General features: G+C 28.5%; 4 protein-coding genes across 10 annotated transcripts in view; 1 reads left to right on the forward strand and 3 right to left on the reverse strand.

Moving 5' to 3' along the window:
- Positions 1-9,197, reverse strand: part of mRpS11 (mitochondrial ribosomal protein S11) — a 37,072-nt gene extending 27,875 nt beyond the window's left edge. Inside the window, exons 1-5 of one of the 2 annotated variants that reach the window (XM_035078030.1) lie at positions 8,821-9,197; positions 8,548-8,675; positions 8,374-8,474; positions 8,218-8,283; positions 7,930-8,136 (exon numbers count right to left, since the gene is read on the reverse strand). In XM_035078030.1, coding sequence (XP_034933921.1) covers positions 8,029-8,136; positions 8,218-8,283; positions 8,374-8,474; positions 8,548-8,675; positions 8,821-9,032 — 615 coding nt within the window. In that variant the 5' untranslated portion in view covers positions 9,033-9,197 and the 3' untranslated portion in view covers positions 7,930-8,028. Of the gene's footprint in view, positions 1-7,929; positions 8,137-8,217; positions 8,284-8,373; positions 8,475-8,547; positions 8,676-8,820 lie in introns of those variants that run through there. The other variant, XM_035078031.1, reaches the window with a different exon arrangement.
- On the forward strand, positions 1,841-7,928 carry LOC118063845 (venom protease-like). The gene is made up of 5 exons (XM_035078027.1): positions 1,841-2,109; positions 5,620-5,803; positions 6,815-7,119; positions 7,263-7,414; positions 7,579-7,928. Exons 1-5 carry the CDS (start codon positions 2,046-2,048, stop codon positions 7,744-7,746), a joined length of 873 nt encoding a protein of 290 aa, XP_034933918.1. The 5' UTR covers positions 1,841-2,045; the 3' UTR covers positions 7,747-7,928.
- A 118-nt stretch (positions 9,198-9,315) lies between the features above and the next one.
- MsrA (methionine sulphoxide reductase A) lies at positions 9,316-10,936 on the reverse strand. Of its 2 annotated transcripts, none has more exons than XM_035078029.1 (4): positions 10,702-10,936; positions 10,213-10,450; positions 9,841-10,098; positions 9,316-9,766 (listed from the first exon to the last, which is right to left on the reverse strand). In XM_035078029.1, exons 2-4 carry the CDS (start codon positions 10,368-10,370, stop codon positions 9,532-9,534), a joined length of 651 nt encoding a protein of 216 aa, XP_034933920.1. In that variant the 5' UTR covers positions 10,371-10,450; positions 10,702-10,936; the 3' UTR covers positions 9,316-9,531. The 2 variants fall into 2 exon arrangements, with proteins under 2 accessions (XP_034933920.1, XP_034933919.1); XM_035078028.1 differs by having other exon boundaries at positions 10,213-10,455.
- Positions 10,937-13,323: 2,387 nt separating this feature from the next.
- On the reverse strand, positions 13,324-19,393 carry MYPT-75D (Myosin phosphatase targeting subunit 75D). 5 transcript variants are annotated; one of them, XM_035078081.1, is made up of 10 exons: positions 19,144-19,268; positions 18,693-18,924; positions 16,713-16,979; positions 16,245-16,547; positions 16,019-16,161; positions 15,811-15,936; positions 15,624-15,699; positions 15,318-15,535; positions 14,987-15,164; positions 13,324-13,870 (listed from the first exon to the last, which is right to left on the reverse strand). In XM_035078081.1, the coding sequence occupies exons 3-10, from the start codon at positions 16,942-16,944 to the stop codon at positions 13,566-13,568; spliced, it is 1,581 nt and encodes a 526-aa protein (XP_034933972.1). In that variant the 5' UTR covers positions 16,945-16,979; positions 18,693-18,924; positions 19,144-19,268; the 3' UTR covers positions 13,324-13,565. The 5 variants fall into 5 exon arrangements, with proteins under 5 accessions (XP_034933972.1, XP_034933971.1, XP_034933973.1 ...); XM_035078080.1 differs by having other exon boundaries at positions 18,693-19,393; XM_035078082.1 differs by lacking the exon at positions 18,693-18,924 and having other exon boundaries at positions 19,144-19,253.
- Positions 19,394-19,486: the final 93 nt, after the last annotated feature.

The raw sequence follows: 19,486 nt of genomic DNA on the forward strand, positions 1-19,486 counted from the left end.
ACGTTTTTTTTTTTATCCATTAACTGTTTCAAAAAATTTCTAAACATTTTCTGTAATTAAATGTTATAATTGAAAAATGTATCAGAATATTCTTAATTGACCCATTTACAATAAATTTACTTGCACACTTTAAAACTTGTGTTATTCCTCAATATATGTCTCTAGAAAATCTAGTTAATATTCTTGAAGTACTTATTATTAAATCAACGTATTAATGTATATATTTCTCGTTGATTTGAAAGGATTTAATTAACTCTTATGGAAAGTTGAAGAAACAAACTTTAATGTTGTATAATAATTGAATTTTAAAGAAAAGTTATTTTCTTCATCAGTTGTTGTTGTTGTTGTTATTGTTGTTGAATATAACATCGAAAAACGTCTCATTGATATCCTCTCACTTTAAAAAGAAAAAGAGAGAAAAGCAAGAGTGCCTAATGCCTCTTCAAGTTTTATAATTTAATCTCAACAAGTCACCTCTTGCTGTGTCGACAAATGCACGTTATTCCATGCTTCAATAAACTTGTCATGAAAAAGAAACTGCATTAAGTATTAAAAGCTTCAAAATTATAATTATATTCAAAGCTAAAACTCTACAAAATAATATTATTTCCTTTGTTAGAATCATAGAAATAGCAATAGTCATGGTTAATGTTTCAATTCAATAATACTCATTTTTATTATGAGTTATTTCAAACATTTTTCTATTCGGTTGAAAATTAAGTGATGTTGAAATACTGCTGTCAGACATTTAGATATTAATTATATATTCAAGTCATTGACATCATTACTTGTCTAATTTTACAATTTCTTTCTTAAAAAAGTTCATTTTAATATTAATACTTGAGACAAAAGATTTTTTTTTTGAATGAATATTGAGTAATATTATTTAATCAAACTATCTAAAATGATGTTTCTAGGTTAAATTGTGTAAATAATTTGTTTCAATTGAAATTTAATTTATCTTTAATTTAATGAATTAATCCAATTATCTAATATTTTATAGGTCGAATGATTTCTTGGTTAATTCATTATATCTAGAACTAATCTAGAACTAATAGAGTTTAACTTTATTGGTGATTTATTTTTTAAAAATAAAACACATGAAATTTTCTATAAATTGCTAGACAATAAATTATTTGAATTTATTTGGTGCAGATTAATAAATCCATTAATTTAATTCAAGCTTTATCTTATTGGTTCATACACATATGCATTATGTGCACCAGAAAGGAGGTCAAGTTCAGAACCCAGCATGAATGAAGTAAGACTCACCCAATACCTACATTTACAATGACACCTGAAATCCATGCATTTTATTTTAGTGAGTTTTTCACAATGTTCTTATTTAATTTAGTACCTCTATCCAGATAAAAAATTCATTAAAGATATTTTTATCTTTTTGTTTCAGTGGGTAATTTTTTTGATCTTATTTTTGCTGATTTCCAACATCCAGAGGTAGTAAATAATTGTTCTCAGCCATTAAAAATATATATCTATGAATGAATCAATAAATTCTTAGATTCTTGGTATTAAACGAATAGAAATAAAAGCGAGAGAAAATTTAAAACACTTATGAAGGACTTTTAGAGAAAAAAAAAGAAAGAGAAGAGCCTTGAAAGAACGTTCATTGAATTCCTAACACAATTTTGACAATACGTAAATTATTCAAGCACATTATAAGTTGAGTGTACTTGAACCCATGAGTCTTATGACATTGTAATGTCTCATTAACGAGAACCACTACCAGGTAATTTTGGTTACACACACATAGACACCATGATTCATCAACTCATTGGCTTGATAAAAGTTTGTTGGTGGTAGAAGGTAACAAGTAGTAGAGATACAACCACATTAAGTGAATTTATTCAAGACCATTCCCACTCTTATTTTTTCTTTCTTCATTTTAGTTGTTGTCTATATAATAATACATCAGAGAAATAAGAGTGGGAGGAAAGTTTGTGATGTATAAAGCAGAACCTGTGGATGTCAGGAAGCTGTGAAAATTTTTCTGTTCACCATAATAAGTCGAACCAGTCAAGAGGAAAATGGTCTGTGTACTATTTCTTATCATCGGATTAACACCAACTTTGGTCATTGGCTACAAAAACTGTAAATATCTATTTCATTTTAGGCTTTTATTTTTTTCACTTCAACTTTGTTGGTTATTTTTATAAAGTTTGAGATGAACTTTAAAGCTCTTGTTGAACTTTCGATTCCGTATTTCCTCACCAACGGACACGCGATTTAACAAGAGGATATATACTATAATATATATTTATATAGTAGTAGATTCATATAATCGCTGTGTATATATATACATATAACAAATCGAGAGAAAACTGGGGGGGTAGGATTTGTTACGCCCGACAGAACAGCAAGTTAATAAACTAGAATTAATATCCACCATTAAGCACGAATTTTCATTACATTCTTCGTTACATCTCTTTACATCTCATCGTGCACGTTATTTTTTAATTTGACTTACAAGGAAGTTTTCTCTTTAAAAAAGTTCTAAACTGAAGGGTATTTTAATTTTTGCATTTTTTTGGAAAATTAATACACTTTATTTCTTTTGCTACAAAATATTTGTTTATCTTTGAATAAAATTCTCTAATGTTATTATTAACTGAATAATTTAATAGTTGAATAAGTGTAGTAGAAAAAAAATTATTTCTTTCAAGTACACTAAAAAAATTTCATAGTTGTAGAAGCAATTCAAAGTATAGCCAAAGTAGATTGCTGTCACAGCAATCCTTATACCTGCTCTAATTATTTAGATAGCTATAATAACTATCTAGATAGCTGCTACAACTATCTTAATCATATGGGCAAGTGAAGTATTGTTATAGTACACAGAGAGAATTATTGCACTAACCGTAAGTAAAAAATAACAAGTGTACTCTTGGAATAAAGGACGGACATTTTTGTTAAACAGTGAATTTTGAGTGGTCGTAAATAATTATTTTACAAAGCCACTTTATAAAAGATATATTTTATTCTCAGAATATATATTAAAATATAATTGTTCAGCCAAATCTTGTATAATCAAATATATAGAAATATAATTAAATACATTTATACCGTCAATTATATAATAATAAATTTTTTTAAGTTCAATTATACAAGATCAATTCAATAATTATATTTTAACGTATTTTTGTATATTATTAAAATAAAATTTATTTTCAAAAATATATTTGTTTCGATTTAGGCAAGAACTCAATATTTATTTTTGGATATAAAAATTTTTAGTTGTAAACTTTAAAACTTGTTATTTTTTGCACTTAAATATAATGGAAAAATTATTTCTGTATAACAATACTATAAATTTTAAAGATTAACTCGTTAATTTAAGGGGTACAGTATTATTTTTACAACAATAAATTTTTTTTCAGTTTAATTCTTTTACTTCAGTCTAATTCAATTAAAACAATTTAATAAATCAGTTTAACATATGATTGTCAAGATGTTGAATTAAAAAATTTAATTAGTCTATTTAATAATTTGGATTCTATCAATCATTAAAAAATAGTCATAACATGGATTTTGAAAAATGCAAATGACTTGTTTTGATGAAGATCGAAATTTCGTGAACACGCGAATACAACAACCATCCGTCTATGACAAAATTTACAATTCAAACTAACCGCGTGCATTGGCTATAATTTTATTTAACTCTGACAACGTCGGAATGGAAAATACAGTAGTGATGCTCGGTATATGTACGATAGGTCGATCGGTGTCTCTCAAGCGATAAATACAATTATCGTCGGGTGCCAATCGCCAAGTGCATCACTGGCTCGCTATGTATGTAAAACATATCGACCGGATTAGAATAAAGAACGAAAAACAAAAAAAAAACACGTCACTTCCGCTTCCTGACACCCGGATATTTAGCGCATTGAGCTCCGATTGCTCATTACCAAAAAATCGATATTAAATGCGCACAATAATGACCGGGTTTTATTCTATTAACAATGAAAATTAGTCGAATTCATTCGAATAATTTAAATGGAAAAATCGTATTTTATATATTTAATTACTAGAGATATACATTTATAACTATTTGTGTTTTTTTTAAAAAAAAATAAACGATTTTTTTAATGAAATTTTTTTTTAATATCAAATATTTGTTATTTGAAGAAAGTAAATAAATAAACAATTTATAGATAAAAATTTTTGTTATTTATACTTGTCACTGGTGTTAGGTAAAATTCTTCAGCTTGTACCTGTACCTAAATGGTACTCTCGTTGATTACTTTTAAACTAGAACAGTCACAGACATCACCAATAGGTAATAGAATATGTCAAAATCGTGTAGAACTTTGTCAAATCGTTTTATTTATCATTTTTATTTATTTTCTAAAAATACAATAGCTGTGTTTTTAATAAATAAATTCCGAAATTTTATGAAAATGTTTTACGAGAAATGAAATTTGTTGAAATTATTTTTATAAAAAAAAACTTTTTTTTTTTCTAATAAAAGCTGTATTTAATCGATGATATAAAAAAATAGCCGACGGAGTTCTTCAATTTTTTCCAATGTAATATACGGAAAAAATTGAGAGAATGCAAGAACTAGAAAATTAACTTTCAATACAAAAAATTCAACCACTAAAAAAAAAAATTGTTTACTCAAAAAAAAGAAAATTACTAAAATCGTAAAAGGAATGATAATTTACCAATTTGATCAAAAAATAATTTTCTCAACCGCAGTTGATTCCAATTTTATTGAAATTTTTGATAATAATGGGATATATCACTACACATTGTAATAATATACAAGATGAAAGTGAAGATAAAAAAAAAATGAATAAAATAGATATTGGACATTTGATGCTGTTGATGAATATAATATGGGATCACGAGGGAAGTCAAAAGGTGCAATAATAATCCAAAGGATATATTTTTCAAAGGTTGAAAATTATATTCACGTTTCCAATTCATGCAATTCTAGTAAAGCATCGGCGTATTATCATGACCATGTTCCGCCTGGATTTGACATATCTATTACGCGCTTCCGAATAGAGGTGACTTGGAATTCTATGGGCAAACGGATTCAAGCTAACGCGGGAACGGGACGAAGTGAAACGCGGCTCTTCAATTAATCAGTCGAGGCGTGAAACGAGGATGCTGCTGGTGCTGTAGTAGGGAAAGGGGAAATACCAAACCTCGGAATTGTGGTGACAGATCCGTCGTATCTATTCGCAGTTTAGTGTGCGCAGAATTTCATCCAAGAGATTTGATAAAATAATTAATTATCTACCCGCAAATCTCTCCTTAACATTCACCAATATAATGTTACGACATTCATCGTATTAGCTAAAAGCTTGTAATTAATTCTCATAGCTATACTCCACATTCCTCGACCCAAATAATCATCAACTGATTTTAATACCTACTAACATTAATAAAGCTTCCAAAATCACTCAAAATATTTTTCATCAATGAAAATTGCTTATAAAAGATTCCATACACGTTCAATGCCTTTGGCTAATATTCTATTGAAAATGAACCAACAAAGTTGCAAGTCTATTCCAACAATCTTCCATTAAATAAAGGAAGCTGCAATTTTTAAATTAATTTCCTGATGAAATATTCGTCTATTTGTACTTGCAGTTGCTGATGTCCCTTGTGGTAAAACATTAATCAATTCACGAAAACCAAAAGTTGTAGGAGGTCAAGATGCACTTCCACATGAATTTCCTTGGCTGGTGAGCATTACTAGAAAAGGAGGACACTACTGTGGTGGTTCGATAATTAATTCAAGATTTATTCTTACTGCAGCCCATTGCCTATGCTCGTGAGTATATCATCAATTTATTCTTGAATTAATTGAGATTAATGGTTTAAATTTCTCAACTTGGTTGAGAGTGTAATATCCTAAACTACATGTAATAATATTACAATCACTTCAGCTAGTTTATTTATTCCTAGTATTTTGTTTGACATTTCTTTTTTCCATCATCAATTTAAATCTATGATGATTGTTTAAAATTTAATTATTTAGTATCTGAATAATCAACAGAAAGTAGACTAGGAATTATTTATCAATACTATGGAGATTATTCATTGCACTCACTAAAACATGAGAGATTTACGGATTTAATCATCTAACTTGTGAACAAATTCAATAACAGAAAATCATAATACTGTCGCTGGACAATTAAAAGTCCAAAGCAAACGCATTCAGCAATAGGTTAACTTTGGAGCTTATCACAACCACCTACTGTGATACTTCTACATATTCAATCTACTCTACTCTCGGTATATCTTTAAACATGACTTCAGCAAGAACAAAATGATGATTGCATGTGGATTACAAAGCTCTCGTTAACATCTACTAGCTTCTAAAGACTTACACTACCCCACATGTGCACATATTTCTAATCAGACCGTGTTCCAAATTAAGTTTCTGTGGCACAAAAAAATTTCATTTTCTTTCACCTACGTATAAGTTACATAAGTTGTATAAATCATCTCGATACAATTCATTTACTTCTGTTCCGTATCTTTATTACGGGTCGACAACAACTCGACACTTTTATCCAGTTTTAATGTTTCAAATGAGTTTTTACAAGATTCCAATTTAATACGTACAGTTGGGGAAAGACTTATTGTTAGTTTGTTGCTTTTACTTGTGGATAGTTAGTCTATATACCGTAGCAATTTTATTCTTGACAGTTGGAAATAAATCTATACTTGCTGAACTAGTTAAAGTATACCGCAATAATGAAAAGTAGATTCAACTGTTAATAGAAAATTTTCAATGATGAAGAAATATAGTTGATTTAGTTTTTTTTTTTTATTTCAGCGGCAGTAATTCTATTCCTGCAAGACAATTTCGAGTGACGCTTGGAGAATATAATTTACGTGAAGCTGAGGTTCCTGCGGCTGTGACGGAAAATGTACGAAGGGTAACTGTTCATCCAGACCACATATGTGGACAATACGTGAATGATATTGCTATACTTGAGCTAGAGTCACCAATAACTTGGTCAGACACTGTCCAGCCAGCATGTCTTCCAGTAGCACAAGGGGAGAACGGCTACAATTCATACGATAATGAACAAGCCATTGCTGCTGGATGGGGATGGCTTGGAGAAGACCGTTCAAAATGTAAATATTTCAACACCTCTTTCATAATCATAGAAATATAAATTATACGCATCAGCGAATATATTTTTTAAATTTATACAATATTTCGAACGAATATATATATTTTTATTTTTATATATTTATAAGAACTCTTTTCTCTTCAGATAAAAGAACTGACGTTTTACAAAAAGTAGAAGTTAACGTGGTGGAAAATAAAGTCTGCAGGCAGTGGTATGAAAGTCAAGGAAAAAAAACGCGTGTAGAAGCTCAACAAATGTGTGCTGGTCATGAGGCTGGTGGTCATGACTCTTGCTGGGTAAGTTAATTAATCGGACATAAAAAATTGACGAGTAATAATAAATAATAAATGAAATGAAAAATTAATGAAATACATGGCTTAGCTAAATAGGAAAAAATTCCATTTTATCATAATATAATTTTAACTAGATATAAATATCATATTATTCTTTGCTGTTTTAGGCTGACAGTGGTGGCCCCTTAATGATTAAAAATCATCTCCAGGACGAATGTACAGTTGTCGTAGGTGTTGTTTCCTCTGGTGTTGGTTGTGCTAGACCACGACTTCCGGGAATTTATACCCGCATTTCAGAATACATTCCTTGGATCACGCAACAAACACTTTCCTAATTTAATATATGATAAACTGATTCATATGTATGAATACTGAAACCTTCTAGTCCTCAATTTAATATATGTATCTCTAATGTGTAAACAAGCCAAATTTAGTTGTATTATATGTATAAGTAACGTCTAGTTTATTAACCTCGCCAAAAAGATTACTATATGGAAGAAATATTCCACATTAATTTCAACTTGTACATAAAATAATAAATAATTTTATTCTAAAATGATTTTTTAATTATTAATATAATAATCATCATTATTCAATTTATTGAATTCATAAAAAATTTATACTCTTCGAGCTTTTCTAGGACGAAGAGGAGTCCAGGTTACCCTAGTGGTATCTGTAATCGATATAATATCCATTCCGGCCATTTCAAGACCTTTTACAGAAGCCTACAAATCCATTATTGTTAAAACTGCTAACAATTTTATTTTAATTGTAGAAAACTTACGATAATTTGTGCATTGACTTACCATTCTCCCTGGCCCTAGACCTCTCACACAAACTCGGATTGTTTTAAAACCAAGCTCTAATGCTCTCTGCAAATACGAAAAAAAATTATTCAGTTGATAAAATATGTATAATTTTTGATAATTTTGTCGATTAAATGATAATGTTTATACGCTTACTGTAGCCATTGCTATACCAGTTGCTTGAGCAGCAATATTTGTTCCTTTTTTAGCATTTTTATAACCTTCTGTGCCACAACTTTTCTGGGCTTTCGTCATATCTGTAATAAAATAATAATTGTAGGAGTAATTATCTCAATATTAAAGATTAAATTATTGTAAAATAAGTTTTACTTTTAGAATCTCTTAATGTCATAATTGTATTATTTTTAGAAACTTTAATAGTAACTACTGGAACATCTTTGAAAGGAATCCCATTGAATAATTTATTAGGTGTATGCATATCAGGGAATAAATTGGATCTGAAAGAAATCACGTCATTATATGGTAAATTAAAAAACTAATGAAAAAACATAAATACATCATAACCTCTTATCAAATATAATTTTATCAATAGCATGTAATACAAGTTTACTTAAAATAAATCACATTTTAGTGGTAACTAACTTTGAAATAACTTCATCGATATCTACGACATGCTCTCCTTCAACAGCAAGACGATTTTTCGGTAATCTTCTTCTCATTTCTTTATCTGGATCTCTGAACTGTGGATATGTTAAATGAAGACATCTCCAATTCGAGAACTGACTAGGATTCAATCGTGAACATAAAGGTTCAACGATTGGAGACCTTATCAAAGTAGAAATAATTCTCAACATTTTCTATTAACAATTACTTTCTTATTTTTACTAACTCTAAATTTCAACAATACATAATCTATAAACATGTGATACATGTAAACACTTGCCGCTTTTTACAGCGCATGTGTCAAGTCTGAAGATGGCATTAGCGTCGCATTAATTACATCATCGCGCGAATTTTTAATTTTTTAATCAAATTTTTTCACAATCGAGTTTTTTATTCAACGTATTAATTAATTAATCGTTATTCAATTTTTTAAAAGTAATATTATGTGGTGAGTTTAAAAAAATATAACAATAATTAGACAAAAACGTATTGTATTTGCATAAAAGAAATGGCAATAATTCAAACTAACGACCTTGACAACGTGCCTAGGCCAAGGTCATTTACGAGGTCATCAAGTTTTTAATGAAATTTTAAGAAATTTCTTACAATAATCCTAGTCAAAAATACATAATTTATGTAAGGAAATAACAATACTGCAATAAAGAACACCAAATGTGAATTTTTTGTAAATCAGCAATAAAGACCATTGCCTTGATTTTCGATTACATGTTTCTTGACATATTGATATTGCTTTTCATTAAGACTCTGACACAATGGATCATTCTCAAATTGTTCAATAGATGCAGCTCCAGCTACATAACCATTAAGTCGTGCAGCTAATGAAGATGTTCGAAGCTCTGAAGATGTTAAACCTAATGAATCAACCAAGAAAGAATGGAGTTGCAATCGGTATTTTTGATGATAGCTAAAAAAAGAATGAAAATTGATGAATGATGTATGAAGTAAACAATAATATAAATCATATTTGTAAAAACTTACTCTTCAGCTGGATAAAAGTTTTCAAACTTTCTAATAGTTGTTGCTAAGACTTCTCCACGTTCACGTTGTTCATGATCACGAGATTTTTCCGCTATGCTCATTTGCTCATCATCATGATAAAGGATCAAAGAAGCATATTGAGTTTTTATCTTTCGTGTTAAACCATATTCATGATTATTCCAGAATAGAGTTAGCAATTGATTAAATGAAACAGCTTCCGGGTCGTATTCAATGTCAATAACTTCAGTATGATCACCACTAAAAGTAAAAAGGCTTTGTTAATCTAGTGTTTATTTACATTAGACATGCGGGAACTGTAAGAGAATACTCTATCATCGTGACAGCAATGAATATAAATGAAATGAGACGTACATTTTCTTGTATGTTGGTGTTGGTTGAGTACCACCAGCATAACCGACACAAGTCCTTATTACACCTGGAGTTACGCCAAAAAGAGCATCGCATGCCCAAAAGCAACCCATTCCAAACGTCGCCCTTTTTGTTTTTGTTTCTTCTATTTCACCTGGCATTATGTTCTTCTTTTTGTTATACTTATTTTCAGAAACACCAAAATAAGGTCCAAGTGATCTGCTTATTCCTCTTGAGAAAACTGTACTACAAAACATTATGATTCTTATTAACATATATGTTATTTTGTTCTATGACGTCTAATCTTACGTATGTATGTATATAAAACTAACTTAAAAGGTATAATAACGGTAAGTGCAAAATCATTGATCGCGCGAGTAAGACGTACGTAATATTATGCATTACAATTTCAAGCGAAATAAATAATTATAATTAATTTAAATAAAGATATTGAATTAAAGATGTAAAAAAAATTCAATTAAAATAACTTACATAGAGGATAATAGAAGTAGTTCTGGTTTTCTTAGTAAGTTGGCCGTAGTTAATGGTAATGTGATGAACAAAAAGTAAAAAAGTAGATAAAAATATACCGCCAAGAAATAGTTGATGATAATATACTTGGTGTCTGCAAGTTTAGAAATGGTCTGCAATACAAAGAAGTTATGTATCGAAACTGTGAGCAGATCGTGATGGACTTGGGCTGACTGATGATCGCGTGTCAAGACTACCAGTTTTTATATTTCATCAAGGCCACAATCCCCTCTGCAAGGCATCATCATTCTCTTCCTCATTGCAAGTGTTTAAGACATAAAATGATTTACTCTTATTAGATCAATGATTTATATTTTTAAATATAAAACTATATTGATAAAATGATAATTTTAAAATTATATCAACAAAGAGTAAATACACAAATAATACTTTAATTAAAAAATTATCTCAAAAGTATATTCATTTTATAAATTTAAATTGACTTGCTTACGTATTATTTACATTAAATAAAATTTCATTATCAAACATACTTTTGTCGTCAGTTAATTTACCTGTAATATAATGAATGGATTAAAAATTTGATACTCAAAAAACATTTTTAATAGCTGAATGTCATCCTTATCAAGGGTAAATTTTAGCATTGAAAAAAAATTTAAAAGTCTTTGAATATCAACAGAAGTAATAAAGATAAAAAATAGGATGAATATAATATAAGACATTTTTAATAATAATAAATTACCAATAAATCAATTTGAGAAATAGTATCATGACATTGCATCAGACAAAACGTCTGGCCCTTTGTCGTCCCATTAGTACAATGTGAGTCTGTTGCCATCGTGCCAATTCTCGGTTACATCAATTGGTGCCACCTTATCTTTTTCTATTACAATGTAAAAATATAAAAGACCATTTTTCATTAACAATATAAATTGAAAACACAAATTATACCATTTTAATTACTTTTTTCTGTAATTTATTATACTGAAAGATACAGTAAAAAGTTTTCAATATTATATTATAAAAATAAAGTTTATAATAGATTTACTATTATTATTACTATTACAGTTATTACAATAATTCTTCAACATCTCTCCCTAGACTGAATTCTATTTTTCAATATGTGTATTTTTTGAGATAAAGATTATTTATTTAAATTTCATTTATCAGTTTATCTATTGTTCTTCACTGGCAGCATTAAATAGAGATGACAAATAATTCGATCTAATTCAGAAAAACTTTCCATTGATTAGCACTTGAAAACATTTGATTAACACACATAATTTGCATCATAAAATATTTTGAATATAAATAGTAATCTTGTTTTAATTTTTTATTATTTTTATAAATTATTATCTGAATTTAATGTGGTCTAAATTCTATAATAGTTTCATAATACTCAGTGTGTACTAAAAATTCGTATTATAATTTATTTTTCAGAAATCACAACTATGAAAAGATCTATTTAGTATGTTGCATAAATTTATAATTTCTAACTATTTGAAATTTTCATAAAAAATTATTATATCCATTTTTCTACACACTTAGTAATGTTCAAATAATTCTATCTAAAGTAGTTTAAAATTTTTCTCGTAGTTCATAATGTTTTAATACTTGATTTTCAATATTGCTTATTTTCATAATAATTATCCACTGAAGATTAAAATTTTTTTATATTCATTACATTAATGCTAACAATTTGATTCCACAATTGACTATATTGTCGATATTTTGATGACATTTACTTTTGTGACGGTATCTTTAATTTGAGTATATTATTTAAAACAAAAATAATTAATTTTCGATATTATCCATAATTTCTTATTATTATTATCATTATTATTTTCTAATATTTAGACGGTCAAGTGAATCTCACATATCATGAAAATGGAAGAAAGCAGATAAATTAATTCAAATTACATTTAGCCGGACCAATAATAATGATAATAATAATTATTATAATTATCGTAATATTAATAATACAATAGAATACAGCTGATAAAATTGGATACATATACCATTAGGTACTTAAATGTATTTATAATGAGCAATTTTCGTGTGTGTGTGTGTGTGGTCTTTTCTTTTTTATGGAAATTAAATTTACACCAGCAACTTAATAAAAATAGCTCTTAGGCTTCGATGTAATTACTGTAATCACAATATAAGCGCACCATTTTACATTAGAATAAAATACATCATTTCAGTTAAAATGTTTTCTCTTCAAGTCTTATATTGCAAAAAATAATAATTGTAGCTTTTCTCATTAAGTATGAGTTTGTTTTTATTTGTGATCTATTCATCCTTATGAACAATACTTGAATAGCATTTACAATACTTAAAAAAGTTATAAAACCACGAATAATTTATCAAAGAATATATATATATATATATATACAATTAACAGAAGAAGTACTTAGTTTGTATCAATAAATTAATTCTCAATAAATTGATATGCACCAATATGCACGTACAAAATTATATTTTTTTAAATATTCTTAGAATATAAATGCAAAGTATAATTTATTTTAAGTACTTGGTATTTATTTTCGTATTTTTTTTATTATCTAAAAATAAATACTGAAATACTTAATGAATCATTTCATTGAATAAAAGTTTATCCTGTACTATTCACTAAATAACTGCATATAATAATCATAAAAATTGTAAATACGTGCACTAAAAATTCGGAATATTTACAAAAGTTAATAATGTATAGAATACAGTTATGTACCAAGTATATAATAATAGACATGGTATACAGTAAACAGCTACGAATTATGAATAATTAATTATTAAATAAGATAAGGCAGTATCTTAAAGTCCATGTCGTTATATACTGTATCGTACACTGCATAATAATACTCACACTACATTATAACGCAACATCGTTGCTCAGATTGGCTATCACCAAGTATTTCACTAGTATTTCCAGAGAAACGTTGGAAGTCAGTTGCAGTTATATCACTATCAGCTATTGAAGGAACTGAAACCCCGTTACTATTTGGATCCAATGCTGCTGTTGCTGGATTTGTGTGTCGGCTTTGGGCTCGTTGTTTTTTCAGATCAGACAGAGACTTGACGAAAACTACGGACACGTGGATATTGATCTTGCCATTAGCATCACTCTCGGTAGTATAAATCGGTTGTTGACCGTTGACATGTGAGTCGGATCCTGTGTTGATTGTCAAGTCAAATGTTTAAATGAATACTAAGATATTCTAAGCAAATGAACTATGTTTTTGTTATTCTTGTCTTTGTTGGGTGCTATGAAGTTCGTCTCACAAGTTCATACTAATCAAAAGTTTTGAAATTTTGTGTGTCAATTAATATTTGATACATGCACAGATTTCTAAACTGATATGGTTAATAAATTTATAAAAATTGATTATAAAATATCAAACATTAAAAATGCTTAACATCTATATTGAAAATTTAAAAAAAAAATATCTTTCTGGTGAACTGGACATTCATTATTAACATAAATCTAAGATAGTGCTGAAATATTTCACATGCAATAGAAGAATTATTATTATAATATAAAAACATAGAAAGCAAAGAGCAATTATCTTTAAAACAAAAATTAGTTTTGTTTAATATAAAGCAAACAAAAAATTATTTTAATGAAAAATAATTACATGCGAAATTCTACAAGTTCTAAATTCGACCACTAGATAATAAACTTAAATTACGAGCGAAAATTAATGAGAAGTAAAAATCACATATCATTAAAATACCTATTAGTTAAAAATATGTATAATTAAATAAATTATCTTTGGGAACTGGAAAAGAGATACGCACTGATGGAAACAAGATAGAAATACTTGAGTTAATTTTTTTTTTTAATATTATTCATTAATTCTAATCATAATGATAAATCACCAATTAAAGAAATAAAAAAGTCACATAAAAAACTGACCTCAGAAGAGTGTTGTAGGGACAGGCATCGATGAAATAGAAAAAAAAACCAGTAAGACATCAGGTAAATGAATGGTGACTAATAAATTAAATTAAATGATATATTTACAAAATAATAAACAATTATAATGAATAAATATAATGTACGTATCATATTAATTATTTTATTCTTATTCTTTTTCGATTTTTCATTTAATATAAATTTGTGCATATTGTTCTTTGTCTCCTATTCAATTTTAACAGATTAATATCAATGACTAGTCGGCCTGAGAACTTGACATAAGCTACCTTTCACCACCACAACTTCCTCCTACCGCACCATAACCAATATATTTATATACAGGCAAAAAAAGCTTGAGAAACGTTGGTATACCTGAATCTTTGTCTACGTCTTCGTGGAGAAAAGAATCATTGTCTTTTCCTTCAGGACCTCGACGAACAGCTGGTGTTAATGCAGCAGAATCTGACTCATCTGACGTTTTGTCTTGAAGATTTGTGCCATTGGCAGACGGCAGTGGTTCCATACATTTTGTTGTGGGAGCGACGTACGTCTACAAATGATAATAATAAGAAGATACATGATTTAAATATTTTCCAAGAAATTCTGAACGGAAGAACTAGTTTAAAAACATTACATCATTAATTAATTCTATTATACTTTTACTTTTAAAAGCTTATTTACTAAAAATAGAGACAAAAATTACCTGTTGTGCTTGTAGCCTCAACCTTGCTTCTTCTTGAGCATCTTTTTTAGTCGTAAGTACTTTGTCCCTAATAGATGTTCTTCTCACACTTTGCGTTCTAGTATTAATACTTTGTGATCGACGAACACGTTTACTTTGTGCTTCTCGTAATTTTTTACTTTCCTGTTCAGTCTTCAACTCGACAATTCGTTCTCGTATCTCGGGATCTTCGCAAATATCTGTAAAAATTCACATATACAATGAACAAAGCCATGTGAAGAAGATTTTTATCTTTCTCAGAAATATTACAAAAGAACTAAATAATACCTGCAGGCGTCTCATCATGCTTATTCTTTGCGTTCAAATCTGCTCCGTTTTGCACCAATAACTCAAGAACTTCCAACTAAAAATATATAATAATTATTTGTCAACAATATTATCACGGAAAAGTAATAAATGAATGATAGGACTATTATTAATGCAATTAATATTTTTTAAAAAGCTTTAAACATACATGACCCCAACATGCTGCTGCATGAACTGGCTGCCACTTGTCGTTATCTTCTACATCAGTCGAGACATGTTGATCTAGAAGATACTCAACCACTCGAAGGTAACCATTAGCTGCAGCTATATGAAGCTAAAAAAATATATATATTATTAATCTCTATTAAAGTTCAACGAGATAAAAAATTTAATATAAAAATACTATTTATACGTACAGGTGTAGCTCCTTGATGATCTTTATACTCCAAATCTTCACCTAAAGCTACTAATTTTTGCATATCTTGTAGCATCTCCACTTCTGTAGATGCTCGAGTTTCATCAATTAATTCTTGAGTAACTCCTCGACTCGCCATTTCTCCTAGATTAATTACAATCAAGCTTTTGGAGTATTCTTATAAAATAAATAATTGATTAAAGTAGTAATTAGAATTTATCAATTACCTTCGATGCAATCCAAAGTTTTTTCATCTTCACAGATATCATAAGGCATATTACCATCCGCATTAACAGCAAGGAGATTAGCACCAGCTAATATTAAATACCGCACAAGATGTAAATGACCGCAAGTAGCAGCAGCATGCAAAGGTGTCCATTTCTCACTATCTTCAGCATTAACATTTGCTCCAAACTCTACGAGCAACTTCATCATTTCTTCATTGTCATCAATACAACATTGATGAAGTGCAGTTAAACCATCTTCATTAGTTGAATCTGGATTGACGCCTTTTTTTAACAGCCTTCTTACTACAAAAATAGATAATGATAGTAATAAAAGAATCTGCCTGATAATTCATAATTATTAATAATTAAATATACTAATAAATATAAAAATGATCATAAATGATACCATGAAGTTTATTTAAAGATAGTAGTAATTTAAATCATTATGGTTTATTCTGAGCTCTTTACCTTCATCAATGTCATTTCTAGATGCAGCTTCTAATAACATGACACTATCATCAAAGTAAATATGCCTTTTATTACTAATTGAGTGGCGTACTTGATGACGTAGCCATTCTTTTTCTCTTTGGCGCCAAACTTTGAGCTGCTGAAGCCTGCGATGTCGAGCAAGGTGTAATCTGTCTTGTGTTGTCAGTCTTTCTACATGCACCATCTCTGCGACTAGATCTGCGTGCTCCATGGCGATGTGTTTGTAACTTTTACAGCTATATTTACCTGAAAATAATAGTCATTTACAACGTTAGCATTTAATTATGTTTTCTTTATCTGTCTGAGCTTTTATAAAACTCTTTTAGTTTATATTTATTAATTATAGCATCACCCTAACAGTATTTATACACAATATAAGACATTAATTACCGTTACTATTACCGATTAATACAGTGAAATCGTACATTATTAACAACAAAGATCACTGATAATGATTAAGTTTAGTTAGTAATAAGATTATGAGTATGTGAATTATTTAAAAATACCTTTGTTTCTACTTTTAAAATACCAGAAAACCATATTTCTCCTTTCTCCTAACTTGAATAATGAATGGAAAAAAAAACATGGAGGAATGAGCTGCAGGTATACCTTCAAATCTACCTGACAAGTCAACGGATTATGTATGTGTGTGTTTTTTCTCCTTCTTCTTCCCCGAGACATAAGACAATATTTACACAAATGTTTTATTTTTATGACCAAGCTCATATGTAAAAACAATACTTATACCACTATAACTAATATGTATATTAATCGCAATAATCAATCACATTAATCTTTCATAAATTATCATTACACTTGCGGTCGATTCGTAAATATTATTACTATCGTTATTAATTTTATTGCAATCTCTATAAAAACATTAAATAACAAGATTTATTTCCCACTTTGTGGATTTTAAATTGTTTAATTATTTGACTGGTACTTTTAATGAGTAATAAAAATTTATTACTTATGTTATATGACATCACGAGAACGACTAAGTATTATGTGTGCAGTAAAATTTTTAAAAAAGTGCTGCAATTATTTAAAAAGCACTCTTGAATATTACATTGAATTTGAAAGAATAATATTCATTTACTTTTTAAATATTTTTATGATTAATGAATTTATGAAATTTATTTTTCACATAAAAGTTCAAAAGTTTTTGACATAAAAAAAAAAAAAAACAAGATATCAAGATATTGTTCAACAAGACTACCATACAGTATAATCAATTATTAAAGCGATAACACCTGTTTAGTTATTTTTATCCGGATAAGAATACTGTAAATATTTAAAATTATTCTCAATTCTCGGTATCAATGCATTATAACTTGTTAGTTAGACATTATCACAGCACAATATGAATATGCTATCATTAATTTTAAAATTTTTACCATTAATTTAAGTTAAAAAATTTCCAACAAATCCTATTTGTTATGCAATATCAAATTTTATAAATTGCAAAAAAACTTATCTATAACATATGAATATATGATGCATTATTTTAGAGAAATGTAATTTGTATACTTGATATGAAATTACGCAATCCTTTTAATCAATGTAGCCGTTATTAATAGAAAGTATTATCGAATAATTTTTATCATTCTCACATGTAAAATTCTACTTTGTCGCAGTATTGCAATGAAAAGTCTACACTAGACATTGGCTAATGATTCTTATCTTGTCTATGGTAGGATTAGAGTAATTTTTTTAAAGCTAATCAACCGTATCGATGATAAAAAATAGAAAAAAATCAAAGAACGTAGAAATTAGTACAGATATCTACGAGAAACAGCTAAATAAAGTTGATCAACGGATGTGGAAAATTCTTCTGGCATTTCCGGGATCTCAGCAGTAGGTCACAATAATTAATGTCATGTTCGTTCATATGGAGACACATACATGTATGTACACTGTGAATAGTTTGAAGTATACATTTCAAAGTGCAATACTCACTGAATTAAGAATTATTCCTTCAAACACATGGCGTGGAAATGAACGCACAACTCGCACAATATTTCATTGAACAGTAGATTGGCTTTATCAACGTTCTTTGTTTTATTCTACATTTCACATGATGTTATTTGAAATATTTTTTAGCAGCCTGAGAGCCCAATTGTAGAGTTTAATCGATAGATATATCAGTCGGTAAAAATTAAGTAAGAAAGTGAAATTTAATAATAATAAACTAAAATTTAAAGAAAAAATACTAGTTAATTAACTCGTCGTCTTGCAATTCTTAATAAAACTTTACTTATAATTATTTACAATCAAGTATTTCGTTATAATTCTATTGTTATTATTATTATTTATTCACAACCAATTAATTGACCGTATCTTCCTTTTATAACGAGAACACTACATATCAGATATTAGCAGACACATAATAAGTATATGTTTTAAGTACCATATATTTTAACTACAATAAAATGCCAACGCACTCGGCGCACTTGGCTTCCAAGTTTACCTCACGGCAGCCATTTTTAAACTACCTGTAGGCTAGCAGTCACTAGCAGGTTAGCTGCCTCTAGTAGAGGTATGTGTGCGTGATGGAGACTGCACATTTATATATTCTGTATTTTATATAGTCTGTATAAATGTGTTGGCTTATCGTTAATACAATGCACCTCACTCATACTTATAATATAAACGGTGTATCTTGCGCACACCGTGGCTATTACTTTTATTTACTCTGTACATTAATATATAACCTTTCTATTGCTGTGTAGGTGTACAAATTTTGACGCGCA

This window comes from Chelonus insularis, unplaced genomic scaffold, assembly GCF_013357705.1.
Source record: "Chelonus insularis isolate UGA/USDA-ARS -01 unplaced genomic scaffold, ASM1335770v1 contig_150_pilon, whole genome shotgun sequence".
NCBI lineage: Eukaryota > Metazoa > Arthropoda > Insecta > Hymenoptera > Braconidae > Chelonus > Chelonus insularis.

What these genes read in the sequence shown, in the direction of transcription:
- LOC118063845 (XM_035078027.1), top strand. Translation starts at nt 2,046, where the DNA reads ATGGTCTGTGTACTATTTCTTATCATCGGATTAACACCAACTTTGGTC. An exon ending in TGGAGAAGACCGTTCAAAAT is followed by an intron (nt 7,120 to 7,262) that starts GTAAATATTTCA and finishes TTTTCTCTTCAG; the next exon opens with ATAAAAGAACTGACGTTTTA. An exon ending in GTGGTCATGACTCTTGCTGG is followed by an intron (nt 7,415 to 7,578) that starts GTAAGTTAATTA and finishes TTGCTGTTTTAG; the next exon opens with GCTGACAGTGGTGGCCCCTT.
- MYPT-75D (XM_035078079.1), bottom strand. Translation starts at nt 17,273, where the DNA reads ATGGTTTTCTGGTATTTTAAAAGTAGAAACAAAG. An exon ending in TTTTAAAAGTAGAAACAAAG is followed by an intron (nt 16,980 to 17,239) that starts GTATTTTTAAAT and finishes TATTATTTTCAG; the next exon opens with GTAAATATAGCTGTAAAAGT. An exon ending in TGAGGCTACAAGCACAACAG is followed by an intron (nt 15,165 to 15,317) that starts GTAATTTTTGTC and finishes TATCATTTGTAG; the next exon opens with ACGTACGTCGCTCCCACAAC.
- MsrA (XM_035078029.1), bottom strand. Translation starts at nt 10,370, where the DNA reads ATGCCAGGTGAAATAGAAGAAACAAAAACAAAAAGGGCGACGTTTGGA. An exon ending in ACACCAACATACAAGAAAAT is followed by an intron (nt 10,099 to 10,212) that starts GTACGTCTCATT and finishes TTTTACTTTTAG; the next exon opens with TGGTGATCATACTGAAGTTA. An exon ending in AACTTTTATCCAGCTGAAGA is followed by an intron (nt 9,767 to 9,840) that starts GTAAGTTTTTAC and finishes TTCTTTTTTTAG; the next exon opens with CTATCATCAAAAATACCGAT.